Raw genomic sequence first — 27872 nt, forward strand, 5'->3', positions numbered from 1 at the left:
CCCCCAACCCCCCCAGGGACCCCCTAGGGACCCTTAAACTCCCCCAGGGACCCCCAATTCCTCCCAAAGGACCCCTCTAGGAACCCCCAAAGCCCCTCAGGGACCACCAAAGAGCCCAGGATTCCCCTAGGGACCCCCAAACCCCTCTAGGGACCCCTCTAGGGACCCCAAAATCCCCCCAGGGACCCACTAGGGACCCCCAAAGCCCCGAGGGACCCCCCAAACCTCCCCAAGGACCCCTCTAGGAACTCCCAAACCCCCCAGGGACCCCCAAACCCCCTCAGGGACCCCTCTAGGAACTCCCAAAGCCCCCAGAGACCCCCAAACCCCTCCAGGGACCCCTTTAGGACCCCCAACCCCCCCCCAAGAACCCCCCTAGGGACACCCAAACTCCTCCAGGGACCCCCCAAACCTCCCCAAGGACCCCTCTAGGAACCCCCAAAACCCCTCAGGGACCCCCTAGGAACCGCCAAGCCGCCCCAGAGACCCCCAAACCCCTCCAGGGACTCCTCTAGGAACCCCCAAACCCTCCCAGGGACCCCCAAACCTCCCCAAGGACCCCTCTAGGAACTCCCAAAGACCCCAGAGACCCCCAAACCCCTCCAGGGACCCCTTTAGGACCCCCAACCCCCCCCCAAGAACCCCCCTAGGGACACCCAAACTCCTCCAGGGACCCCCAAACCTCCCCAAGGACCCCTCTAGGGACTCCCAAAACCCCCCAGAAACCCCTCTAGGAACCGCCAAGCCGCCCCAGGGACCCCCAAACCTCCCCAAGGACCCCTCTAGGAACTCCCAAAGGCCCCAGAGACCCCCAAACCCCTCAGGGACCCCCTAGGAACCACCAAGCCCCCCAGGGACCCCCAAACCTCCCCAAGGACCCCTCTAGGAACCCCCAAAGCCCCCCAAACCTCCCCAAGGACCCCTCTAGGAACCCCCAAAGCCCCCAGAGACCCCCAAACCCCTCCAGGGACCCCTCTAGGACCCCCACCCCCCCCCCAGGGACCCCCTAGGAACCCCCAACCCCCCAGGGACCCCCCCCGCCCCCCAAAGCCCCGCAGCTCACGCAGTGGGGGCAGCTCCAGCGTCCCTCGGGCGCGCGGTCGAGCTCGGGGTCGAGGCAGACGAGGTGGTAGGCGCGGGGACAAGTGTCGCAGAGGATGATCTCCCCGCCCTGCTGGCACACCTCGCAGTAGTCCTGGTGGTCCGTCTCGTAGCCGTCCCCCTCCTCCTCCGGCCCCGGCCCTGCGGGGACGCCACGCACCGCCCGCTGCCACCCGGATTGATGGGGGGGGTGTACTGGGGAGGGGGACAGCGGGGGACGGGGGCACTGGGGGCACTGGGGAGGGGGATACTGGGGGACAGGGGCGCTGGGGGCACTGGGGAAGGGGACAGCAGGGGATGGGGGCACTGGGGAGGGGGACACTGGGGGACGGGGGCACTGGGGAGGGGGACAGAGGCACTGGGGGCACTGGGGATGGGGGCACTGGGGAAAGGGACAGCAGGGGACGGGGGCACTGGGGGCACTGGGGAGGGGGACGGAGGCACTGGGGGCACTGGGGAAGGGGACAGCGGGGGACGGGGGCACTGGGGAGGGGGACAGAGGCACTGGGGGCACTGGGGATGGGGGATACTGGGGGATAGGGGTGCTGGGGGCACTGGGGATGGGGACAGAGAGGGACAGGGGTGCTGGGGGCACTGGGGAGGGGGACAGAGGCACTGGGGGCACTGGGGATGGGGGATACTGGGGGATAGGGGTGCTGGGGGCACTGGGGATGGGGACAGAGAGGGACAGGGGTGCTGGGGGCACTGGGGAGGGGGACAGAGGCACTGGGGGCACTGGGGATGGGGGATACTGGGGGACAGGGGTGCTGGGGGCATTGTGGATGGGGACAGAGGGACAGAAGCACTGGGGATGGGGACACTGGGGGACAGGGGCGCTGGGGGCAGTGGGGACGGAGGCACTGGGGGCACTGGGGATGGGGACAGCAGGGGACAAGGGTGCTGGGGGCACTGGGGATGAGGATAGTGGGGGACAGAGGCACTGGGGATGGGGACAGAGAGGGACAGAGGCGCTGGGGGCACTGGGGAGGGGGACACTGGGGATGGGGACAGAGAGGGACAGGGGCACTGGGGATGGGGACAGAGAGGGACAGAGGCGCTGGAGGCACTGGGGATGGGGACAGCAGGGACAGGGGCACTGGGGGCACTGGGGAAGGGGACAGTGGGGGACAGGGGCACTGGGGGCACTGGGGATGGGGACATGGGGGCACTGGGGACAGGGGCACCCAGGAATGGGGGCATAGGGGCAGTGGGGACAGGGGCACTGGGGGGTGAGGGCACTGGGGTTGGGGACACCCAGGGATGGGGGCGATCAGGGATGGGGACATGGGCACTGGGGACACTGGGGATGGGGACATTGGAGGACAGGGGCACTGGGGATGGGGACACCCAGGGATGGGGACACAGGCACTGGGGACACTGAGGATGGGGACAGCAGGGGACAGGGACACCAGGGATGGGGACAGCGGGGGCACTGGGTGGATGGGAGCACTGGGATGGGCTGGCACCAGGGACATGGGCACTGGGGACACCAGGAGATGGGGACACCAGGGGACAGGGACATGGGGACACCAGGGGACAGGGACACGGGGACACTGGGATACCTGGGGACACCAAAAGCCCAGGAGAGATGGTGGGGACAGGGACGGGGTGACGGGGACACCGCTACACCCCTTCGAAGAAGCCAGGGGCTGGGGACCCCCCCAGACGCCACCACCGACACAGGGAAGGGACCGAGGACCCCGCTCGGGGGGGACACCACAGGCTCAGGGGACCCCGGGTGACAACTTGGGGACAGCGTGGGAGTGTCTCACCGTGCGCGGGCGCCGTGCCCGTCCCCACGGGGCCGCGCTCCCGGCTGAGGCCGGCGCAGGGGGCTGCAAGGAGAGAGGGCGGGGGGGACAGGGGCGTCACCCGGCGTCCCCGCCGCGGGGTCTGGGGTGGGCGGTGGTGGCACCCAGGGGGTCGGTGACACTTGGGGACACTCACCCTTCTTCTTCTTGCGACCGGGACGTCCCCGTTTGAGTTTCTTGAGGCGGGTGGTGGGGTCAGGGCGGGCGGTGGCACCCAGCACCCCGGGGCTCTCGGCGTCCGACTCCTCCTCCGCCTCCCCCGCGTCCTCGCTCTGCCCGGGGACAGCGGGTGACATCGGGGACAGTGGATGACACCGGGTGGCATCGGGAGGGGGGGGGGGGGACGACAAGGGGCCCAGGAGAGCAGAAGGTGGAGGGGACAGGGAGATGCGGGGCGGTGGCGGGACGGGGCCGCAGGACGGGGTGCCACCGCTTGGGGACACTTGGGGACAGGAGGGGACCCAGGTGTCCGGGCCCTACCGAGCTGCTCTTCTTCCTCTTGCCACCCAGGACGCCCAGTTTGATCTTCAGTGGCGCCATCTTCCTCCCCTTCATCTTCCTCTTCAGCTCCGGCACCCGCGGGCTCTTGCTGCGCTTCTTGTGGCCGGGACCTGTGGCGGGGGGGGGGGACCCAGGCGTTCGGGGTGGGGGCACCCAAGCACCCGGGCACCCCCTCCCCCAGCCCCATGAGGACCCTAAGGGCCCCCCCAATCCCCCCCAGGATCCCCTTAGGGATCCCCAGTTCCCCCCAGGATCCTCTAGGGACCCCCAAACCCCCCAGGATCCCCAACTCCCCCCAGGATCCTCCCAGGGACCCCCCAACCCTCCCAAGGATCCCTAAAGCCTCGCCAGGGACCCCCAAAGCCCCCCAGGATGCTCCAGGGACCCCCCAAATTGCCCCAGGGACCACTAAAGTCCCCCCAGGGACCCCCAAAGCCCCCCAGGATGCCCCAGGGACCCCCCAAATTGCCCCAGGGACCACTAAAGCCCCCTGGATCCCCCTAGGGACCCCCCATATTGCCCCAGGGACCACTAAAGTCCCCCCAGGGACCCCCAAAGCCCCCCAGGATCCCCCTAGGGACCCCCCAAATTGCCCCAGGGACCCCCAAAGCCCCCCAGGATCCCCCTAGGGACTCCCCAAATTGCCTCAGGGACCACTAAAGTCCCCCCAGGGACCCCCCCCACCCCATGAGGACCCAGGCATTCGGGGGGGGGGGGGACACGACACACACCCAGGCGTCCAGGGGGGCACCCAGGCACCCACTCCCCAAACCTGGAGAGCACCCAGGTGTCTGGGGGGGGCACCCAGGCACCTGGGGGCGGGGGGGGGAACGGACGGACACAGGCATCCGGGCACCCCTCCCCAAACCCAGCAAGGACCCAGGCGTCCGGGCAGCACCCACCTTTTCCCTCCTTGGTCTTGGCCTTACGCAGGGGCGGGGGGGGCGCCTCGGGGGCCACGGCGGCCACGGCGGCCGACACTTGCTCGGCCACGGCGGCGGCGGCAGCGGCGGCGGCGGCGGCCACGGCGGCGGCGGAGCCCTTGAAGGGGTTGTTGGCGCTGAACTCTCGCCACTTGGCCCCCAGGATGGTCATCATCTTCGACATGGGGATTTTGGGGTTCTTCTTGGCGATCAAGGGCCTGACGGGGAGAGATGGAGAGAGGTGGGCTGGGAACCCGGGCGTCCGGGGCACCCATGGGTCTGGGGGGGGCACCCAGGGGGAATAGGGGACCCCAGGCACCCGGGGGGGCACCCAGGCTCCACTGATGCTCCCCACAGACCCCTTTTCACCCCAGGGTACCCCCATGGCTTCCCAGCACCCTGAGGTGCCCCCATGGTCCCCCAGGTGCCCCCTGTGTCCACCCAGCACCCTGAGGTGTCCCCCCAACATCCCGAGGGCACCCCCCAGCACCATGAGGTGCCCTAAAAAGACCCCCACCAGCACCCCGAAGCAGCCCACAGCACCCAGAGAGACCCCTAAGGACCCTGAGGTGCCTCCCAGCACCCTGAGATGCCCTAAAAGTCCCCCCCCAGCACCCTGAAGTGTCCCCCAGCACCCAGAGGGACCCTCCAGCACCCTGAGCTGACCCCCAGGATCCCAAGGTGCCCCCCCCATGCCCCCAGGGTGCCCCCCAGCACCCTGAGACGCCCTAAAAGTCCCCCCCCAGCACCCTGAAGTGTCCCCCAGCACCCAGAAGGACCCTCCAGGACCCCGAGGTGCCCCCCAGCACCCCAAGGTGCCCCCCAGGACCGCACCTCATGAACTGGCTGAAGGCCTTGTAGTTGGTGAGGGTGTGATAGTCCTCCTCGGTGAAGACGTGGTCCACGTCCTCCAGCCCCCAGGCCCCCAGCAGCTGCGCCGAGGACTTCTGCTCCACCGCCTGCGCCAGGGAAGGGGACACGGGGGGACACCAAGGGGGACACGGGAGGACACGGCGGGGACACGACAGAGACCGGGACAGGGGGACAAGAAACACACAGGAATAGGGACGTGGAGGACAAGGCAACATGTCACCTACCGGGACCCCTACAGACCCCAACACGGGTGACGGGACACCCACGAGGACCCCCATGGGCGACAGGACCCCCATGGGCACCCACATGAGCGATGGGACCCCCACAATGATCCACATGGGGGATGGAACCCCCCCACAGGCACCCACACGGGTGTCAGGACCCTCATAGGCACCCACATGGGTGACAGGACCCCCACGGGCACCCACACGGCAACAGGACCCCCACAGGTCCCCGCACAGTGATGGGACCCCCACGAGGACCCCCTTGGGTCCTCACACATTGATGAGGCACCCACACGGGTGTTGGGACCCCCACGGGTCCCCACACAGTGATGGGACACCCACACGGATGACAGGGCCCCCCCATAGGCCCTGACATGGGGATGGGACCCCCACGGGTACCCACATGGGTGTTGGGACCCCCACGGGTCCCCACACAGTGACAGGGGACCCACATGGATGACAGGACCCCCCATGGGCCCTGACACAGGGATGGGACCCCTCCACAGGCACCCACATGGGTGACAAGACCCTCACAAGGACCCACACGGGTGTCAGGACCCTCATAGTCACCCACATGGGTGACAGGACCCCCACGGGCACCCACATGGCAATGGGACCCCCACGAGGACCCACATGGGTGCTGGGACCCCCACAGGTCCCCACACAGTGATGGGACCCCCACGAGGACCCACATGGGTGCTGGGACCCCCACGGGTCCCCACACAGTGACAGGGCACCCACACGGATGACAGGAACCCCACGGGCCCTGACATGGGGATGGGACCCCCACAGGCACCCACATGGGTGACAAGACCCTCACAAGGACCCACACGGGTGACAGGACCCCCACAAGGACCCCCATGGGTGCCCCCCACCCACGGGTGCCCCCTGGCCGTACCTTCACCTTCTGCCCCCCCTCCTCGTCGGCCTTTTTCCGTCTCTTCGTCTTCTTCTCCTTCTTTTCGCGGTGCTTCCGCCGCCGCTTCCTGGCCGCCCCCCCGGAGTCGCTGCCGCCGCTCTCCGACTTCTCCCGGTACTCTTCCCGCTGGTATTCCTCCCGCTCCGACTCCAGCTCATCCTCGCTCACCTGAGACCACCGCCCACTGCTTGTCCTCGGGGCCCGTCACCCCTCCCCGGGGCCCGTCAGCCGCCCTGAGACCCCCATCAGCCGCCCCAAGACCCCCATCGCCGCCCCAGGACCCTGTCAGTCGCCCAAGGACCCCCATCAGCTGCCCCAGGACCCCGTCAGTCGCCCCAAGGCCCCCGTCAGCTGTCCCGAGACCCCTATCAGTCACCCCCAACCCTGTCAGCTGCCCTGAGACCCCCATCAGCCATCCCAGGACCCCTTCAGTCACCCAAGGACCCCCGTCAGCTGCCCCAGAAACCCCGTCAGTCACCCCAGGACCTCCATCAGCTGCCCCGAGACCCCCGTCAGTCATCCCCAAACCTGTCAGCCGCCCCGAGACCCCCATCAGCTGCCCTGAGACCCCATCGGTTGCCCCCAACCCCCTCAGCTGCCCCAAGACCCCCATCAGCTGTCTCATGACCCCATCAGTTGTCTCCAACCCCGTCAGTCGCCCAGAGACCTCCATCAGCTGCTGCAAGACCCCATCAGCCACCCCCAAGAGTCTGTCACCCATCCCCACACCCCATCCATCATCCCCAGACCCCGTGAGCCACCCTGAGAGTCTGTCACCCGTCCCCAGACCCTGTCCGCCATTCCCAGACCCCATCAGCCACCCTGAGAGTCTGTCACCCGTCCCCACACCCCCATCCATCGTCCCCAGACGCCGTCAGCCACCCTGAGAGTCTGTCACCTGTCCCCAGACCCTGTCAGCCCCCCTGAGAGTCTGTCACCCATTGTCTGACCCTGTCACCTGTCCCCAGACCCCATCAGCCACCCTGAGAGTCTGTCACCCGTCCCAGACCCCATCCATTGTCCCCAGACCCTGTCAGCCACCCTGAGAGTCTGTCACCCGTCCCCAGACCCCATCCATTGTCCCCAGACCCCATCAGCCGACCTAAGACTCCTGTCACCTGTCCCCAAACCCCGTCACCCGTCCCCGGACCCCATCAGCTGACCTAAGACTCCTGTCACCTGTCCCCAAACCCCGTCACCCGTCCCCGGACCCCATCAGGCGACCTAAGACTCCTGTCACCCGTCCCCAGACCCCATCACCCGTCCCCAGACCCCATCAGCCGCACCAGGAGGACCCTGCTTGGCGCAGCCCCCCACCCCGGCCGGGAGGACCCAGGTGTTCGGGCAGGGTGTCCCGGGGGAACTCACCAGTTTTTTCCGTTTCCGTGGTTTTCCGGGTTTATTTTCCTTCTGCTTCCGGGGGCCCCGTTTCTTCTTCTTCACTCCCAGGGCCCCCTCGAGGCCCCGCAGCAGCTCGTCGTCACCGTCTGCGGGGACACGGCAGCCTGAGCCGCAGGGACGGGGACACGCGCTGGCGGCTGACAGGGACGGGTGGCTGTGCGAGGTCCCCTCCACGGCCACTGGGACAGTGACACGCAGGAAGACGGGTGACGGGGACACGTGGCCACACTGAGGTCCCCTCCGTGGCCACCAACCCACTGACACACGCAGAAGCAAGTGACAGGGACAGGGGACCACGTTGAGGTCCCCTATGCGACCACCAGGATGACACGCAGCAAGATGGGTGACAGGGACAGGTGGCCGCACTGAGGTCCCCTCTGTGGCCACCAGACCGCTGACGCACATGGAGGTGGGTGCTGGGGACAGGCGGCCACGCAGAGGTCCCCTCTGTGGCCAGCGGGTGACCGGGAGAGGCGGCCACACTGAGGTCCCCTCTGTGGCCACTGAGATGGTGACACACACGGAGGCGGGTGACAACCAGAAGTGGCCACACTGAGGTCCCTTCCATGCCCACCAACCTACTGGCACACACAGAGAGAGGTGACAGGGACAGGCAGCCACGCTGAGGTCCCCTCTACAACCACCGGTGTGCTGACACACACACGAAGACGGGTGACAGCCACAGGCGGCCACACTGAGGTCCCTTCCATGGCCACCAACCCACTGACACACACAGAGGTGGGTGACAGCTACAGGTGGCCACACTGAGGTCACCGGGACAGTGACACATGGGGAGGTGGGTGACGAGGACAGGCAACTGCACTGAGGTCCCTTCCACGGCCACCGGCTCACTGACATGTGGTGAAGTAGGTGACAGGGACAAGTGGCCCCGCTGAGGTCCCCTCTGCAGCCACCGGCACGGTGACACGCAGCAAGACGGGTGACAGGAACAGGTGACTACACTGAGGTCCCCTCCACGACAACCAGCCTGGTGACAAACACAGAGGCGGGTGATGGCCGCGGGTGGCCACGCTGAGGTCCCCTCCGTGGCCACCAGACCACCGACACACATGGAGGCAGGTGATGGGGACAGGCGGCCACACCGAGGTCCCCTCCGTGGCTACCAGACCACTGAGACACACGGAAGCAGGTGATGGGGACAGGCGGCCAGGCTGAGATCCCCTCTGTGGCCAGCGGGTGACAGGACAGGCGGCCACGCCAAGGTCCCCTCCGTGGCCACCAGACCACTGACACACACGGAGGCAGGTGATGGGGACAGGCGGCCACGCCAAGGTCCCCTCTATGGACAGCGGGTGATGGGGACAGGCAGCCACGCCGAGGTCCCCTCCGTGGCCACCAGACCACTGACACACATGGAGGCAGGTGATGGGGACAGGCGGCCACACTGATGCCCCCTCTGTGGCCAGCGGGTGACAGGGACAGGCGTCCACACCGAGGTCCCCTCTGTGGCCAGCGGGTGACAGGGACACGCCAGCACCCGCCTCCCCCTGGCAGAAACGAGCCCAAAATCGGGACTCCCGACACCTCTCAGTACCCCAATTACCTTTCTACCCCATTTTTTGCCCCAAAACCAACTGACCTTTGGTTGGGCCTTTGGAGCAGAAACGTTTAGGGGAAAAAAAACAACTTTTTGGGCAAAACTCAAGGATAATAACACCAGCAGCCACAGCCCGAGGCTCCTCCACCGACGGTACTGGCAACATCCACTCACGCCACGAAAAAAGGCTAAAAAAACCACCAGAAATGGGATTTTGGGGCATTTTCCCCCAATCGCAGGAGGCCTGAAAGGAGCATTTTGTTTTTTGTGCTGGCAAAAACTGCCAAAACCCCGGGGTTTCACCCCAAAACCCTCCCGGAAATGCCCCATGGGGGGGTTTTGGGGGGTTACCCCAAAAATGAGGCTCCCAACCACCGGTGGAGAGACACTGGTGTCACCGTGACGGTGACCAACCACCGGTGGAAGATTCCCCAACCGCCTGTCCCCGAGGACACCGGTATCACCGTGACGGTGACCAACCACCGGTGGAGGATTCCCCAACCGCCTGTCCCCGAGGACACCGGTATCACCGTGACGGTGACCAACCACCGGTGGAGGATTCCCCAACCGCCTGTCCCCGAGGACACCGGTATCACCATGACGGTGACCAACCACCGGTGGAGGATTCCCCAACTGCTCGGCCCCGAGAGCACCGGTGTCACCGTGACGGTGACCAACCAATGGTGGAGGATTCCCCAACTGCTCGGCCCCGGGGGCACCGGTGTCACCGTGATGGTGACCAACCACCGGTGGAGGATTCCCCAACCGCCTGTCCCCGAGGACACCGGTATCACCGTGACGGTGACCAACCACCGGTGGAGGATTCCCCAACCGCCTGTCCCCGAGGACACCGGTATCACCGTGACGGTGACCAACCACCGGTGGAGGATTCCCCAACTGCTCGGCCCCGAGAGCACCGGTGTCACCGTGACGGTGACCAACCAATGGTGGAGGATTCCCCAACTGCTCGGCCCCGGGGGCACCGGTGTCACCGTGATGGTGACCAACCACCGGTGGAGGATTCCCCAACCGCCTGTCCCCGAGGACACCGGTATCACCGTGACGGTGACCAACCACTGGTGGAGGATTCCCCAACCGCTTGGCCCTGAGGACACCGGTGTCACCGTAACGGTGACCAACCACCGGTGGAGGATTCCCCAACCGCTCAGCCCCGAGGACACCGGTGTTACCGTGATGGTGACCAACCACCGGTGGAGGATTCCCCAACTGCTCGGCCCCGAGAGCACCGGTGTCACCGTGATGGTGACCAACCACCGGTGGAGGATTCCCCAACCTCTCGGCCCCGGGGACACCGGTGTCACCGTGACGGTGACCAACCACCAGTGGAGGATTCCCCAACCGCTCAGCCCCAGGGACACCGGTGTCACCGTGATGGTGACCAACTGCCAGCAGTGGTGGATTCCCCCCTCTTTCACCCTAAAAGCGATCAACTGCTTGGCACAGTCGCTCCTCTCCGGCTGACGGTCCCTAACTGTCAGCAGAGGATTTCCCAACCGCTCAGCCCAGAGGACACTGGTGTCACCAGGATGGTGACCAACCACCGGGAGAGGATTCCCCAACCCCTCAGCCCAGGGGACGCTGGCGTCACGGTGACGGTGACCAACCGCCGCCAGTGGTGGCAGATTCCCCCCTCTTTCACCCTAAAAGCAATCAACTGCTCGGCACAATCACTCCGCTCCAGCTGACGGTCCCCAACCGCCGGCAGAGGATTTCCCAACTGCTCACCCCAGGGGACACCATTGTCACCGTGGCAGTGACCAACCACCGGTAAAGGATTTCCCAACCGCTCACCTGGGGGGACACCAGTGTCACCGTGCCGGTGAGCGACGGCTGGTAGAGGATTCCCCAACCACTCAGCCCGGGGGATGCCGGTGACCCCGTGACGGTGACCAACCGCCAGCAGAGGATTTCCCAACCTCTTGGCCGAGGGCCACCGGCGTCCCCGTGACAGGGGCCACCGAGAATTCCCGAGGACCATTCCCGGGGCGGTGACACCTACATCCGTGTCACGGCCTCGGTTGTCCCCGGTGTTTTTGGCAGCCGGTCGGGGTGAAGCCTGGGAGAGGTGTCACATCTGCCCGGCGGCTCTTGCAACGAGCTGGCACGTCCTCAGCCCAGCGTGTGTGTCCCCCCCCCACCGACGTCACCCGTCCGCCCCCATAAATCACAACCGGCGCTCGCTGACAGGTCCCAGCCGACCGCCGGCGGTCAGGGATGAAGCTCACCGCCACCGCTGCCGCCGGAGAGGGAACCCCCGGTGTCCCCCAGCCGCGGAGGGAGGGAGGGCGGGGGTCCGGGCGGGTGACGGCGGGTGCCAAGTTTGGCGTGGGGAGAGGAAGCAACACCCGGCGCCGCCGGGGTCACATTCCTGCCTAATCCCTTGGCACTGCCGGCCAGCCTGCTGCCAGACCGCTGCCGGCAGGGTCCGGGGACAGGCAGCGCTGCCAGGACCACCCAGATAACACCAAACCCCACCTCCGGTTGTGTTTATGGCAGGGGGGGACGATGCCGGAAAATGGTAACGGGTTAAAAAAAAAAAAAAAAAACCCAAACCCCCTTCTTTTTTTTTTTTTTTTTTTTTTTTTTTAAAAAAAATCCTGCTTTTTTCCATGGCGGCGTGGACGCCCCCGTCCCAACCGGCCGGGCCGGATCCTGCCCTCCCACTTCCCCCCCCACCCCCCAATGTTCCCCCCCTCCCTGGTTGTTCCCCCCACCGCCCGCCGTCACCTTCGGGTGTTCCCCGCAGGGTACAGCCGCTCGCCGGGACGGGGCTCAGCCCCACCGGGCCTGATCCTGCCATTTTAGGGGTGTTTCCCCCCCCCTCACTACCACCCCATTCCCCCCCCCCCCCCAGCACCATCAGACATGCGCGGGGAGCCGGGGCGCGTTGGCAAACCATCAACGAGAATTTTCCACACACGTGACGCTTCCCACTCCCCGCACCTCGAGAAAAAACGTAGACACCCGGACGGGGGGGGGGGGGAGAAAGGCGTACACCCGCCCGCTGCCTGTGCCGGCAGGCAGCTGCCAGACACAAAGCCCCCCCCCCCCCCCCCCCCCCAGGCAGCCACGGCGGCGAACGTGTGCGAAGAAAAGCAGAAAAAAAAGGGCAAAATGACCGAAAATTTCAAATACGCGGCGAACGCGGCGGGGGGGGGGGGGGGGAGGGGAAGGGGAAAAAACGGGGGGGGGGGGGGGAAGAGGGAGCGATTCTGCGAAAGGGAAGGAAAGAGTTTGAACAAAGGAAGAGGCGAGGCGTGCTCAAAAATGGGGGGGAAAAGCAGGAAAATGGGGTGCGCGGTGCAGCGAAGCGGAGAGAAGCGAGGCGTAGTTTCCCCCCCCCCCCCGGCGGAAAAAAAAAATAAATAAAAATCACCGGTTTGGCTCTTTTTGGCGTGTTTTACCCCGTTTTCTGGCTGGGCCCCGGTGGTGGGGCAGCCAGCCGGGCCTTTGGCCGGCAACTTGGTGAGAGTGGAGAAAACCTCAACTTTTTGCCTGATTTTGGCTTTTTTTTCTTTATTTTTTTTTTTAATAAAAATTGGTTGGTGTGGGTTCACCCCCTTCCGGCACTTGAACGGAGCCGCCGCGTTCCCGGCTGACGCCATTGTTCTCGGCCGGGACGGGCTGGAAACGGCAAAAATAGGGGAAAAAAAAAGGAAAAAAAAAAAAAAAACACCACCCAAATCCCAACAAGTTTCAGCTGTGGAGGAGGGGGAGGGGGTCAGCCTCTTGCCGGAGAAGTGGGGAAAAAAGTGTTCTTTCACCTCAAATCCGGAGAGCCCCGAGCGCCCGGCTGGCTGTCGGGAGAGGGACGGACAGACGGACGGACGGACAGACAGAGGCTGGCCTCCCGCTGCTCCTGTGCCGGGGGGGAAAGGTTAAAAACGTGCAATACTGCTGCTCTGGGGAGAGAAAGGTTAACAAAAATAGCTATTATTGGTGCTAGGGGTAGGAAGAGTTTTAAAAAATGGGGTTTAGGGCTGTTCTGGGGAGAGAAAAGTTGAAAAAAATGGGGTTTAGGGCTGTTCTGGGAGGGAAAAGTTGAAAAAAAGGGGTTTAGGGCTGCTCTGGGGAGAGAAAAGTTGAAAAAAATGGGGTTTAGGGCTGTTCTGGGAGGGAAAAGTTGAAAAAATGGGGTTTAGGGCTGTTCTGGGGAGAGAAAAGTTGAAAAAAATGGGGTTTAGGGCTGTTCTGGGGAGGGAAAAGTTGAAAAAAATGGGGTTTAGGGCTGCTCTGGGGAGAGAAAAGTTGAAAAAAATGGGGTTTAGGGCTGCTCTGGGGAGAGAAAAGTTGAAAAAAAAGGGGTTTAGGGCTGTTCTGGGAGGGAAAAGTTGAAAAAAATGGGGTTTAGGGCTGCTCTGGGGAGAGAAAAAGTTTTAAAAAGTGACTTTAGGGCTGCTTCGGGGGCGGCCGGGCGGCCCCACGTGGAGCGTTTGCGGGACCGGGGCTGCGGAGAGAAAAAATAATTTTAAAATTGCCCAAAAAGCCAAGAAAAAGGCGAAGGAAGCGGCGCTGGCTTGGGGAGGCCGTGCTGGAAAGGCGGATTTGCCCGTTTCTGAGCATTTTGGGGGGGAAAGGGGGGGTCTAAAATCCAAATTTACCCATTGCTGAGCATTTTGGGGGAAAACGAGGGGTCTAAAATGCAAATTTACCCATTTCTGAGCATTTTGGGGGAAAACGAGGGGTCTAAAATGCAAATTTGCCCATTGCTGAGCATTTTGGAGGGTAAACGAGGGGTCTAAAATCCAAATTTGCCCATTGCTGAGCATTTTGGGGGAAAACGAGGGGTCTAAAATGCAAATTTGCCCATTGCTGAGCATTTTGGAGGGTAAACGAGGGGTCTAAAATCCAAATTTACCCATTGCTGAGCATTTTGGAGGGAAAAGGGGGGTCTAAAATCCAAATTTGCCCATTGCTGAGCATTTTGGAGGGTAAACGAGGGGTCTAAAATCCAAATTTGCCCATTGCTGAGCATTTTGGAGGGTAAACGAGGGGTCTAAAATCCAAATTTGCCCATTTCTGAGCATTTTGGAGGGAAAAGGGGGGTCTAAAATCCAAATTTACCCATTGCTGAGCATTTTGGAAGGAAAAGGGGGGTCTAAAATCCAAATTTGCCCATTTCTGAGCATTTTGGGGGAAAACGAGGGGTCTAAAATCCAAATTTACCCATTCCTGAGCATTTTCAAAGTGAGCGGATTCACTTTAAAATCAAAGCTGTTTTTTCAATCGAACTGGCCACTTTGGGCTATCAGATGCTTTTTTCCCCTCTCTGTTTGAGGCCAAACTAGAAAAAACAAAAAAATCTCAGTCAGAAGGCAAAAAACCCTATCATTTTGCACAAAAACGGACAATTTTAGGGCCTCACCTCAGGAAAAACCGCCAGAAAAGGTGTCCGAAACCCCAAACCGTCCCCGCACCGGCGAACGCGGGTGTTGGGGACCTGCCGGGGTTCCCCGCTGAGGAAAATGGACATTTTTTTTCTGCTAAATCCTCTTTTTTCCCCGTTTCTCACATTTTTTAATGCCCGCACACACCCTTGGGGGAGGAAATTTCAACCAAAGCGGCGGCGCACACCCGAATGGGGCGAGTTTGGAGGGTACAAACCTGCCCCAAAACCACCAGCGGCGCCAAAATTTTGGGTGCAGGCACAGCCGAGCCGCCGACACCGAGAAGTGGTGTTTGAGACGTGCAAGAAACTACAATAAAACACAATAGACCACAATAAAATACAATAAAACACAATCAAATACAATGGAAGTGTCCCTTCGGGCCTGGGATAAGTCAGCGCCGGGATGTCGATGGTTCCTGGGGACTTTGGGTCCTTCCCGGAGGGGGTTCTGCACGGTGACATCTGTCAGCCCCGAGACCATCGGCACCCAAACCCACCCGCCACGGGGTGCAACAACTGCTCCGGGTCAAGCCAGGCGCCCAACAGCACCCATCAACCACACCACAGGGTACAACAGCCATCCTGGATCTTGTCAGGCGCACAACAGCCCCCGCTGCCCCACAAATGCCTGAGTTCCTGCCAGGCACCCAAGAGCACCCATCACCCTACACGATGGGGTGCAACAACCATCATGGATCTTGTCAGGCGCATAACAGTCCCCATCACCCCACACCACGGGGTGCAACAACCGCCCTGGGTCCTGTCAGGCACCCAACAGCACCCATCAACCCACACCACAGGGTGCAACAACCATCCTGGACCCTGTGAGGTGCCCAACAGCCCCCCTTGGCCCACAACCACCTGGGATCCTGTCAGGCACACAACAGCACCCGTCACCCCACACCATGAGGTGCAACAATGGCCCTGGATCCTGCCAGGAGCCCAACAGCACCCATCACCCCACAAGACGGGGTCAACAACCACCTTGGGTCCTTCCAGGCACCCAAGAGCACCCATCACCCCACACCACAGAGTGCAACAACCATCCTGGGCCCTGTGAGGTGTCCAACAGCCCCCATCGCCCCACACCACGGGGTGCAACAACAGTCCTGGATCCTGTCAGGCGCACAAGAGCACCCAGCATCCCACATCACAGGGTGCAACAGCCACCCTGGGTCCTTCCAGGCACCCAAGAACACACACCACCCTGCAACTGCCTGGGTTCCTGTCAGGCCCACAACAGGAACTGTCACCCCACACCAAGGGGTGCAACAACAGTCCTGGATCCTGTCAGACGGCCAACAGCACCCGTCACCCCACACCATGGGGTGCAACAACCATCCTGGACCCTGTGAGGTGCCCAACAGCCCCCCTTGGCCCACAACCACCTGGGATCCTGTCAGGTGCCCAACAGCACCCATCAACCCACACCATAGGGTGCAACAACCACCCTGGGTCCTCTCAGTCACACAACAGCACCCATCACCCCACACCACAGAGTGCAACAACCACCCTGGGTACTGTCAGGTGCACAACAGCACCCGTCAACCCACAACCACCTCGGATCCTGCCAGGCACCCAACAGCACCCGTCACCCCACACCACAGGGTGCAACAACCATCCTGGACCCTGTGAGGTGTCCAACAGCCCCCCTTGGCCCACAACCACCTGGGATCCTGTCAGGCGTCCAAGAGCACCCATCACCTCACACCACAGGGTGCAACAACCTCCCTGGGTCCTGTCAGGCACCCAACAGCACCCATCACCCCACACCACGGGGTGCAACAACAGTCCTGGGTCCTGTCAGGCGCACTACAGCACCCATCACCCCACACCACACCGTACAACAACCATCCTGGACCCTGTGAGGCACCCAACAGCCCCCCTTGGCCCACAACCACCTGGGATCCTGTCAGGCACTCAACAGCACCCATCACCCGACACCATGGGGTGCAAGAGCCACCCTGGGATCCTGTCAGGCGCACTACAGCACCCGTCACCTCACACCACAGGGTGCAACAACCATCCTGGACCCTGTGAGGTGCCCAACAGCCCCCCTTGGCCCACAACCACCTGGGATCCTGTCAGGCGTCCAAGAGCACCCATCACCCCACACCACAGGGTGCAACAACCATCCTGGACCCTGTGAGGTGCCCAACAGCCCCCCTTGGCCCACAACCGCTTGGGATCCTGTCAGGTGCCCAACAGCACCTGTCACCCGACACCACGGGGTGCAACAACCACCCTGGGTCCTGTCAGGCACCCAACAGCACCCATCACCCCACACCACGGGGTGCAACAACAGTCCTGGATCCTCTCAGGCGCACAAGAGCACCCGTCACCTCACACCACAGGGTGCAACAACCATCCTGGACCCTGTGAGGCGCCCAACAGCCCCCCTTGGCCCACAACCACCTGGGATCCTGTCAGGCGTCCAAGAGCACCCATCACCCCACACCACAGGGTACAACAGCCACCCTGGGATCCTGTCAGGTGCCCAAGAGCACCCATCACCCCACACCACAGGGTGCAACAACCATCCTGGACCCTGTGAGGTGCCCAACAGCCCCCCTTGGCCCACAACCGCTTGGGATCCTGTCAGGTGCCCAACAGCACCCGTCACCCCACACCACGGGGTGCAACAACCGCCCTGGGTCCTGTCAGGCACCCAACAGCACCCATCAACCCACACCACAGGGTGCAACAACCATCCTGGACCCTGTGAGGTGCCCAACAGCCCCCCTTGGCCCACAACCACCTGGGATCCTGTCAGGCGTCCAAGAGCACCCATCACCTCACACCACAGGGTGCAACAACCTCCCTGGGTCCTGTCAGGCACCCAACAGCACCCATCACCCCACACCACGGGGTGCAACAACAGTCCTGGATCCTCTCAGGCGCACTACAGCACCCATCACCCCACACCACACCGTACAACAACCATCCTGGACCCTGTGAGGCACCCAACAGCCCCCCTTGGCCCACAACCACCTGGGATCCTGTCAGGCGTCCAAGAGCACCCATCACCCCACACCATGGGGTGCAACAGCCACCCTGGGATCCTGTCAGGCACCCAACAGCACCCATCACCCCACACCACAGGGCACAACAACCATCCTGTGAGGTGCCCAGCAGCACCCGTCACCCCGCACCACGGGATGCAAACACCCACCCTGGGTCCTGTCATTCGCCCAACAGCCCCTGTCCCCCCAAACTGTGGGGTGCAACACCCACCCTGCCTCCTACCACCCCACCCCCCCCAACAACCCCCGCCCCAGGGTCTTCGCCCCCTCAGGCCCTGCCCCTCCCCGTGGGGGTGTTGGGGGGTGACACGCGTGGGGGTGACACCCGTGGGGGGGGTGACCCGGGTGGGGGGGGGGGGGGGAGCCCACAGCCATGCCCCCCCCCCTTTATAACACAGGGTTTAGGGGGTCCCTGAAACCGCCCCCCCCCCCCGCCGTTGTTTACAAACAACGCGTGCCCCCCCCCCCCCCCCCCCCCCCCCCCCCCCCCAACACCCCCCCCCCCCGAGGCGCCGTGTGGGGGGAAAGCGTGTGGCGGGAAGCCGTGTGGCGGGAAGCCGTGTGGCGGGAAAAGCACGGGGGGGGGGTCCGAGGAAAAGAGGGGGGGTGGGGGGTTGGGGGGGGTGGGGGGGGGGGGGGCTTTTTACCTGTGGGCGCCTCCGGCGGCCCCGCGGCGGCGGGAAGGGGAGCGGGGGGGGGCGGCGGCGGCGGCGGCGGCGGCGGCGGCGGCGGGGCGGGAGGCGGCGGGGGGAAGATGTCGGCGGGTCCTCGGTGTCCTCCGGTAACGGCGAGGAGAGCGGCGGCGGCGGCGGCGTCTTCCTCCTCCTCCTCTTCCTCGTCTTCTTCTTCTTCCTCCTCGTCGTCTTCGTCCCCCTCCGCCTCAGACACCACCATCTCCTCCTCCTCTTCCTCGTCCTCCCTCAGAGGGGAAGCCATGGCGGGGCTGAGGGGGGCAGGAGGGAGACGGGAGTGAGGAGGGCGGGAGGCGGAGGGAGGCGGCGGGGGGGGGACGGGGACGGGGGGGGGGGGGACCGGGGATGGGGATGGGGGGGGGAACCGGGGGTGGGGGGGGACACCCCTCGGAGCGCACCCACCGCCCCCCACCCACCGGGGGGGGGGGGGGGACACACAACAACGGGGAGACCCCCCCCAGGCCGGGCCCGGTGACCAACACCCCCCCCCCCCCGGTGAAGGGGGGGGGGGGAGGTTGTGCGGGGCTAAAAAATAGGGGGGGGGGGGGGGGATTAAAATGACGGGAAAATGAACGAAAAAGCTTTAAATTCCCTAAAAAAAAGGAAAAAAAAAAAAAAAAAAAACAAAAAAAAAAAAAAAAACCGGGTCGGGACGGAGTTCCCCGCGAGAGCGAGGAAAATGGCCGCCCCGAAATTTATTTTTAAATCCGACCCCCCCCCCCCCCCCAACCTCGGAAGGAAAAAAAGAATAAAAAAAAAAAAAACAATAAAAAGGAAAACAAAAAGGAAAAAAAAAGCAGGAACAAAAAAAAAAAGGGGGGGGGGGAAAAGAGCCGGGAGGAGGGGAAAAAAAAAAAAAAAAAAGGGGGGGTGAAAAGGGGGAAAAAGCGGAAAAAAAAGCGCCCCCCCCCCTTTAAGAAAGGGGGAAAAAAAAAAAAGCCCAAAATGGCCGGCTGAGGGGGGTTATTTTATTTTTTGGGGGGGGTTGGGTTTTTTGGAAGTGGCCCCACTCCCACACACACCTTCCTGGAGGGCAGAAAAGATTTGGGGGAAAAAAACCCAAAAAAAGGAAAAAAAAAAAAACCACCACAAAAATGCCTCAAGAAAAAGCGGGGGGGGGGGGGGGGGTTTAAAAAAAAAAAATAATAAAAAAGCTTCCCCCCTCGTTGCCGCTACAGCCCGAGCGGGCGAAGAATCATAATTCTGCTTTTTTGGGGGTGGGTTTTTTTTTTTGTTTTTCCTCTTTTTGGGTTGGTTTTTGGGTTGGTTTGGGGTTTGTTTTTTTGTTTTTTGTTTTTTTTTTTTTTTTGGGGGGGGGGGGGGGAATTGGGGGCCTTGTTTGCTTGATTTTTATCTCTCTATCATCTCCGCAGATCCCGGCGCGCGAGATGACCGATATTGGTGTATTCCCGGCGCGGAGGGGGGGGGGGACACGACCCGAAAGAGGAAGATTTCTGCATAAAACAAAGATGGCTGCGGTAAATTATTTCTTTTTTTTTTTTTTTTTTGGCTCTCTTTCTTATCCTTCCCCCCCCCTTCAATAAAAATATTTCTGGCGGGGGGGGGCCGGATTAATCAGTACTCATGCTCAGTGTGACATCAGCATAAATTGTTAAAGGTTAACTAGTTCCATACTAGTCACGCCGCTTTATTTTTCATTTTTTTTACCCTTTTTCCCCCCCCCGTTTCGCTAGTCCACGCCAAAACCGACGGGGCGGGGGGAGGGGGGGGGAAAGATTTTAACGCACACAGAAAAAAAGGGGTTTATTTTTTTTTTCTTCTTCTTTTTGCTTTTTTTTTTTTTTGCTTTCTCCCTCCCTTCCCTACTTTTAAATACTTCAGAAGGGAGTGGTTTTATGGGTTGGTTGGGTGGTGGTTTGGGTTTTGTTTTTTTTTTTGGGGACTTTCTTTAAGCTGCAGGGGAGGAAGAACAAGAAAAAAAAAATATTTTAAAAAAGAGAAAAAATATTTTAAAAAGGAAAAAATATTTTAAAAAGGAAAAAATATTTTAAAAAGGAAAAAATATTAAGGAAAACTATTGAAAAAGGAAAACTATTGAAAAAGGAAAAATATTGAAAAAGGAAAAATATTGAAAAAGGAAAAATATTGAAAAAAGAAAACTATTGAAAAAGGAAAACTATTGAAAAAGGAAAACTATTGAAAAAGGAAAACTATTGAAAAAGGAAAACTATTGAAAAAGGAAAACTATTGAAAAAGGAAAACTATTGAAAAAGGAAAACTATTGAAAAAGGAAAACTATTGAAAAAGGAAAACTATTGAAAAAGGAAAAATATTGAAAAAGGAAAACTATTGAAAAAGGAAAACTATTGAAAAAGGAAAACTATTGAAAAAGGAAAAATACTAAAAAGAAAAATATTGAAAAAGGAAAAATATTGAAAAGAAAAATATTGAAAAAGGAAAAATATTGAAAAAGGAAAAATATTGAAAAAGGAAAAATATTGAAAAAGGAAAAATATTGAAAAAGGAAAAATATTGAAAAAGGAAAAATATTGAAAAAGGAAAAATATTTTTAAAAAGGAAAAAATATTGAAAAAGGAAAAATATTTTTAAAAAGGAAAAAATATTTTTAAAGGAAAAAGTATTTTAAAAGGAAAAAATATTTAAAAAAAGAAAACGTATTTTAAAAAGGAAAAAGTATTTTAAAAGGAAAAAAGATTTTTAAAAAGCAAAAATATTTTAAAAAGGAAAAATATAAAAAAGAAAAATATTTTAAAAAGGAAAAATATTAAAAAAAAAAGAAAAATATTAAAAAAGAAAAAGAAACAAAGGGATTTGAAATTCCCTGCGGGGCCGGAGGGTTCAACCGGCCGCCCGCCCCTCGCAACCCCCTCATTTCGCCAGCGGGCTGCACCCCGTTTTACCCATCGCTCCCCCAAAAAACGGGGAGAAACGGGCAAGATTTATGGCGGGGGCTGAATTTTTGGGGGTTTGCTTGCCCCAACTCCTCCAAACCCCCCCTAAAAATCAGCAAAACCTCCCAAACCCCCGGGGCTGGGCCCCGCCGCTCACCCCCCCCCCCCCGCACGTGGTTTTTTGCCGCCTTTTTAACCTCCCGCCTCCTTTTTTTGGCTTTTTTGCCCCAAAACGCCAGGGGATGAACCATCGGGGGCAACAGGTTGAGCCCCGAACCGCCCCAGCGGGAATCTGCACCGCCGGCCTTCGGGACCTCCTCCTGCACCGCCAGGCCTGGATCACCCCCGAAAACGGGGTAAAACGGGGAAAAAAAAACCAGAAAACACGCAGGGTTTGGGGTTATTTTTACCCCGTTTGGGGGTTTTTTACCCCAAACGCCGCTACCGGTTGTTGTCTCCGCGACGGTGCGGCCGTTCTCAGCTGGCGAGGGCAGCACCCTCTCGCCCTCAACCCCCTCCACCCTCCCCTTTTCCGCAAACCCTACAGAAAAGAGAGAAAACCGGGCGATTTTGGGGCAGGGAAGACCCTCGCACCACAACACCGGTGTCAAAAAAACCCCCGGTGACACCCCAAATCCCCTCCAAACCCCCGGGGCGACCCCGTGCCGCAGCAAGCGCCAGGTAGACCCGTTCCGCTTGTCTTTTGGGGGCAGTTTGTTGCTTTTTTCACCCCCAAACCGCCAACCCCGACACCCCCAAACCCTCCGCTCCCTCTTTGCGGGACCAAACACACCCCCCCCCCCGCTTTCATTTTGGGGTGTTTTCCTCCTTTTTCACCGTTTCCCCTCCGTTCGGCGTGGGTTGGTGAGCATCTCCGGCGTCTCCATCCCCGCCGCCGCTCGGCTCTGATGCTCCTCGCACCCCGGCGGGCGCGAGGGCAACACCGTGCCGCTGCCGGTGGTCGCGGTGTCACCCGGTGCTGGGAGAGCCAGGGGTGTTTTCCGCCCTCCCTCTGACACCGGCACGCTCCCAGTTTCCAGAGGCCCTGTGAGGGAACCCCCAGAGGGTCCGGCGGTGACTCCAGGAGGGTGACGCCATCCCGTACGGTGTCACCAGGCTGGTCCCCCCACGAGCGCTCGGTGGTTCGGTGAGCCAGTGGACTCGGCGGTGCGTGCCAGGTTGGGGTGATCCGCCCCGGTGCTGGGTGGCTGTTTCAGGGCGCGGATCGGTGTTGCCGGAGCCTGTGTGTCCCGGCGGAGCTGGATAGGGGATGCCTGTGGAGACAGATGTCACCCACCAGCACCCTCGGTCACCCACACCCCGAGTCACCCACCCGCACCCCGAGTCACCCGCCAGCTCGGCTGACTTACACCCACCACTGTCCGTGCCCTGAAGATGACGGTGACAACCGCCGGACCCTCCTCTTCAGGGACACCGGAGCCACTGCGGTGCGCCGAGCGGGGAGCAAGCCGGACACGGCTACGGACAGCTGGACAGGGACAACCGGACAGGGACAGCCAGACAGGGACAGGCGGACAGGCATCGGGAACGCCGCGAGCCCTCTGGGGGGGCGTAAGGTCAGCGTCGGGGACGCGTCCCACGTGACGCGTGGCCGTGCCAGGGGCTGGCAGCCACCCACAGGGACAAACAGCCGGCGCCACACGCCTGGCGGTTGTCACCCGCCATCACCCGTCGCCGGTCCCGTGGGAAAACACCCCCAGGGTGTGGGGCACAGTGTCACTGTCACCTGGGGGGGGACACACGCTTGGGGACAGCGAGGCTGAGCCTGGCTGTGTCACCCGATGGGGGGGGGGGGGTAGAGCGTCACCGTCACCGAGGGAGGGCACGTGGTGGTACCCCTGGGGTGACGCTTGGGGACACGGAGGCTGTGTCACCTGATGAGAGGGGTACAGTGTCACCATCACCCGGGGGGGGATACTTGGGGACACCGAGGCTGAGCCTGGCTGTGTCACCCTCCAGGGGGGGTACGGTGTCACCTGGAGCAGGGGGGACACACGGTGGTACCCCTGGGGTGACGCTTGGGGACGCTGAGGCTGTGCCACCCCACGGTGGGGTGACGAGACACCCCATGGGTGGGGGGGTGACACAGGGTGACAACCCCCCCGCCTCGTCACCCCCAGAGGACCCCCAACAGCCGCCCGCCACCACCCCAGCTGGGGCGGGGTCCCCAAAGAGGGTCCCCGAGTGTCCACGCGTCCCCCCTCCCCGCCCCGAGGCTCCGCTGCGGCTGTTTTTGCCAAAATCGGGTTTATTTCTGCTCAAAAAGTTACAGTTTGCCCCCCAAAATTGGGGGGGGACCCTCCTGGGGACCCCCCCGCTGTCACCGGCCGCCTGTGGGGGGGGGCGGGGTGGGGGGGGGGCCTCATCCCAGAGCTGCAAAGGGAGGAGACGGGTGGTGGGTTTGGGGGTGCTGGGGGGAGGTTGGGGGGCAGTGGGATCCCTACCGGGGGGGGTTGGGGGGGGGGGGGGGGCAGCAGGGTTTGGGGGGCTGGGGGGTTTTGGGGTGCCAGGGGGGTTTGGGGGGCAGTGGGGGCCCTACCAGGGAGGGTTGGGGGGCAGCAGGGTTTGGGGGTGCTGGGGGGTTGGGGTGCCTACTGGGGGGTTTGGGGGTGCTGGGGAGGTTTGGGGGTGCTGGGGAGGTGCTACCAGGGGGCTTTTGGGGGGGGGGGGGGCAGCAGGGTTTGGGGGGTGCTGGGGGGTTTGGGGGTGCCAGTGAGAGTTTCTGGGGGGCAGTGGGGGTGTTGGGGGGTGGTGCAGGGTTTTGGGGGTGTTGGGAGGGCGTGCAGGGTTTTGGGGGTGCAGTGGGGGCGTCGGGGGGTGCAGGGTGTTGGGGGGGTGCAGGGTGTTGGGGGTGCAGTGGGGGGTGCAGGGTTTTGGGGGTGCAGTGGGGGTGTTGGGGGGTGCAGAGTTTTGGGGGTGCAGTGGGGGGGTGCAGGGTTTTGGGGGTGCAGTGGGGGTGTTGGGAGGGGGTGCAGGGTTTTGGGGGTGCAGTGGGGGTGTTAGGGGGGTGCAGGGTGTTTTGGGGGTGTCGGGGGGGTGCAGGGTTTCGGGGGTCCCTACCGCGGCTATGTCTCGGCGAAGTCGTCGGTGAAGTAGAGGAGGACGGGGGGGGGGGAGTCGTCGTCGTCGTCATCGTCGCCGCCGATGTCGGGGTGCGGGGGGGGGTCCTCGGGGTGCAGGGGGGCCCCCCCGCAGCGCCAGGCGTAGCCCCCCGCGTGGGCGTTCCAGGGCAGCGCCCGCGCCACCAGGCCCCGCCCCCGGCGCCCCCCCGCCTGCGCCCGAAGGGGGACCCCAAAAGGGATCAGGGGACCCCCCAAAAGGGATGAGGGGACCCCAAAAATGGGGACAGGGGACCCCAAAAGAGATCGGGGGACCCCCAAAAGGGGACAAGGGACCCCCCCGGGGGGGGGGGGGGAGCAGGGGACCCCCAAAAGGGATCAGGGCACCCCAAAAGGGGACAAGGGACCCCCCAAAAGGGATGAGGGGACCCCAAAAATGGGGACAGGGGACCCCAAAAGGGATCAGGGGACCCCCCCCAGGAGGACAGGGGACCCCCAAAAGGGGGATGGGGGACCCCAAAAGAGGACAAGGGACCCCCCCGGTGGGGGCAGGGAACCCCCAAAAGGGATGAGGGACCCCCCAGGGGGACAAGAGACCCCCCAAAAGGGATGAGGGGACCCCCAAAATGGGGACGGGGGACCCCCCCCACGGGGACCGCACCTCCCACGAGGACAGGGGACCCCCAAAAGGGATCAGGGGACCCCTAAAAGGGACAAGGGCACCCCAAGACCCTCCTCCCCCATCCCTGGGGGTCCCCCATGTCCCGTCCCCCCCCCCCCAGGTGACACTGGGGACGTCCCAAGGGGTCCCCCATGTCCCCCCCCCCCAGCAGACACTGGGGACATCCCAGGGGACCCCCACATCCCTTATGCCCCCCCCCCAGGTGACAGTGGGGCATCCTGGGGGTCCCCCATGTCCCCCACCCCCCCCAGGTGACACCGGGGACATCCCGGGGGTCCCCCATGTCATCCCCCCCCCCCCCCCAGGTGACACCGGGCCCCCCCCTCACCTCGATGACGTGCTCCTGCCCCGTCAGGGTGTTGATGAGCCGCAGGCGTTGGGGGGCGGCTGTCGCCCCCCCCTCCCCTCCCCCCGCCGGCCGGGGGTCCCCCCGCCATGGGGGGGTCTCCGGGGGGTCCCAGTCGGAGCGGGGTTCGGGGGGGGCCCCCCCCGGCCGGCAGCAGCGCACCAGCCCCGACGGGGGGCCACGGGGGTCAGCGGCTGCGGGGGGGGGGGGGGGGGGCGGTGAGGACCCCCCAATATTGGGGGGGGTGTCTTGGTGCCCCCCAATTTGGGGGAGTCCCGTGAGCCCCCAAACTGGGGGGGGGGGTCCTGTGAGCCCCCAGTGGGGGCCCCGCCCCCTCAACCCCCCCGAGATTTTGCCCCCCCCCCCCCACTTACGTGCCCGGGCTGGGGGTCGCAGCGGTGGCCGGGGTCACTGCCTGCAGCACCTGGGGGGGGGCGTGGGGAGACCCCCGGTATAGCCCCCCCGCCCCCCCATGGCCCCTATAGCACCCCACAGCACCCTATAGCACCCCATGGCCCCCCCCGCCCCCCATGGCCCCTATAGCACCCCACAGCACCCTATAGCACCCCATGGCCCCCCCCGCCCCCCCATGGCCCCTATAGCACCCTATAGCACCCCATGGCCCCCCCCCGCCCCCCATGGCCCCTATAGCACCCTATAGCACCCCATGGCCCCCCCGCCCCCCCATGGCCCCTATAGCACCCTATAGCACCCCATGGCCCCCCCGCCTCCCATGGCCCCTATAGCACCCTATAGCACCCCATGGCCCCCCCGCCTCCCATGGCCCCTATAGCACCCCATGGCCCCCCCTCAGCCCCCCATGGCCCCTATAGCACCCTATAGCACCCCATGGCCCCCCCGCCCCCCATGGCCCCTATAGCACCCCACAGCACCCTATAGCACCCCACAGCCCCCCCTCAGCCCCCCATGGACCCTATGGCACCCCACGGCCCCCCCTCAGCCCCTATGGCCCCCCCTCTACCCTCCCCACGGCCCCTATAGCCCCCCAGCCCCCCAGCCCCCATGCCCCCCCAAAGCCCCTATAGCACCCCTATAGCGTCTCTCAGCCCCCCCCGCAGCCCCGATAGCCCCCCCAGCACCCCCTTAGGCTCCATGGCCCCCCCATAGCCCCTATAGCACCCCATAGACCCCCTATAGCATCCCCTTGCCCCCATAGCCCCCCTATAGCCCCCCATAGCCCCCCTCAGCACCCACTTAGGCTCCGTGGCCCCCCATAGCCCCCATATAGCCCCCCAGCCCCTATGGCCCCCCCATAGCACCCCACGGCCCTCCCGCCCCCATAGTCCCCCTACAGCCCCCCCCCAGCCCCTATGGCCCCTCCATAGCACCCCACAGCCCCCCCCCGTCCCTCTAGCCCCCCCGTAGCTCCCCCCAGCCCCTATAGCAGCCCCTATAGCACCCCCCAGCCCCTATAGCCCTCCTGTAGCCCCCTTAGGCCCCATAGACCCCCCCAGCCCCTATGGCGCCCCTATGGCCCCTCCATAGCACCCCACAGCCCCCCGAGTCCCTATAGCCCCCTGTAGCCCCACCCAGCCCCTATAGCAGTGCCTATAACGCCCCTATAGCCCCCTATAGGCCCCATAGACACGCCCCAGCCCCTGTAGCCCTTCTGTAGCACCCCCTCAGCCCCCATGTCGCCCCCCCAGCCCCTATGGCGCCCCTATAGCCCCCTTAGGCCCCCCAGGCCCTATAGGCCCCATAGATCCCCCCCAGCCCCTATGGCAGCCCCTATGGCCCCTGTTAGGCCACATAGACCCCCAGCCCCTATAGCCCCCTTCAGACCCCCCCACGGCACCTATGGCGCCCCTATGGCCCCTCCATAGCACCCCACAGCCCCCCAGTCCCTCTAGCCCCCATAGCCCCCCCGTAGCCCCACCCAGCCCCTATAGCAGCCCCTATAGGCCCCATAGATCCCCCAGCCCCTATAACCCCCCTGTAGCCCCCCCTCAGCCCCCGTGTCGCCCCCCCCAGCCCCTATGGCGCCCTTAGGCCCCCCTTAGGCCCCCCAGCCCCTATAGCCCCCTTAGGCCCCATAGATTCCCCCCCAGCCCCTATAGCCCCCCTGCCCCTATGGCCCCCCTTAGGCCCCAGAGCCCCTATAGCTCCCCCCAGCCCCTATAGCCCCCCCCCCGCCCCTATGGCCCCCCTTAGGCCCCATAGACCCCCCAGCCCCTATGGCGCCCCTATGCCCCCCCCCCCCTTAGGCCCCACAGCCCCTATGGCCCCCCCTTAGCCCCCCCAGCCCCTATAGCCCCCCTATGGCCCCATAGATCCCCCCCAGCCCCCATAGCCCCCCTTAGGCCCCCCCAGCCCCTATAGCCCCCCCCCCCCAGCCCCCCCGCACCTTTCGGGTCCCCCCGGCCCGGGCCCGGGCGCTGCCATGGCCGCTCCGCCGCGCCGCCCGTCTCCATGGCAACGCCGTGTCGCCACGGCG

General features: G+C 62.9%; 1 protein-coding gene across 1 annotated transcript in view; it reads right to left on the reverse strand.

Annotated features, from left to right (window-relative positions):
• Positions 1-23064, reverse strand: part of CHD3 (chromodomain helicase DNA binding protein 3) — a 73366-nt gene extending 50302 nt beyond the window's left edge. Inside the window, exons 1-11 of the mRNA XM_087777885.1 lie at positions 22680-23064; positions 22147-22583; positions 18392-18687; positions 7721-7839; positions 6332-6520; positions 5171-5295; positions 4316-4554; positions 3393-3523; positions 3049-3184; positions 2874-2936; positions 1064-1242 (exon numbers count right to left, since the gene is read on the reverse strand). Of these exons, the coding sequence (XP_087634011.1) occupies positions 1064-1242; positions 2874-2936; positions 3049-3184; positions 3393-3523; positions 4316-4554; positions 5171-5295; positions 6332-6520; positions 7721-7839; positions 18392-18687; positions 22147-22196 (1527 nt within the window). The 5' untranslated portion in view covers positions 22197-22583; positions 22680-23064. The remainder of the gene's footprint in view (positions 1-1063; positions 1243-2873; positions 2937-3048; positions 3185-3392; positions 3524-4315; positions 4555-5170; positions 5296-6331; positions 6521-7720; positions 7840-18391; positions 18688-22146; positions 22584-22679) is intronic.
• Between the last annotated feature and the right edge of the window lie 4808 nt (positions 23065-27872).

Source organism: Nipponia nippon, unplaced genomic scaffold, assembly GCF_047370975.1.
Source record: "Nipponia nippon isolate SJK-2023a ecotype South Korea unplaced genomic scaffold, ASM4737097v1 scaffold_41, whole genome shotgun sequence".
Classification (NCBI taxonomy): Eukaryota; Metazoa; Chordata; class Aves; order Pelecaniformes; family Threskiornithidae; genus Nipponia; species Nipponia nippon.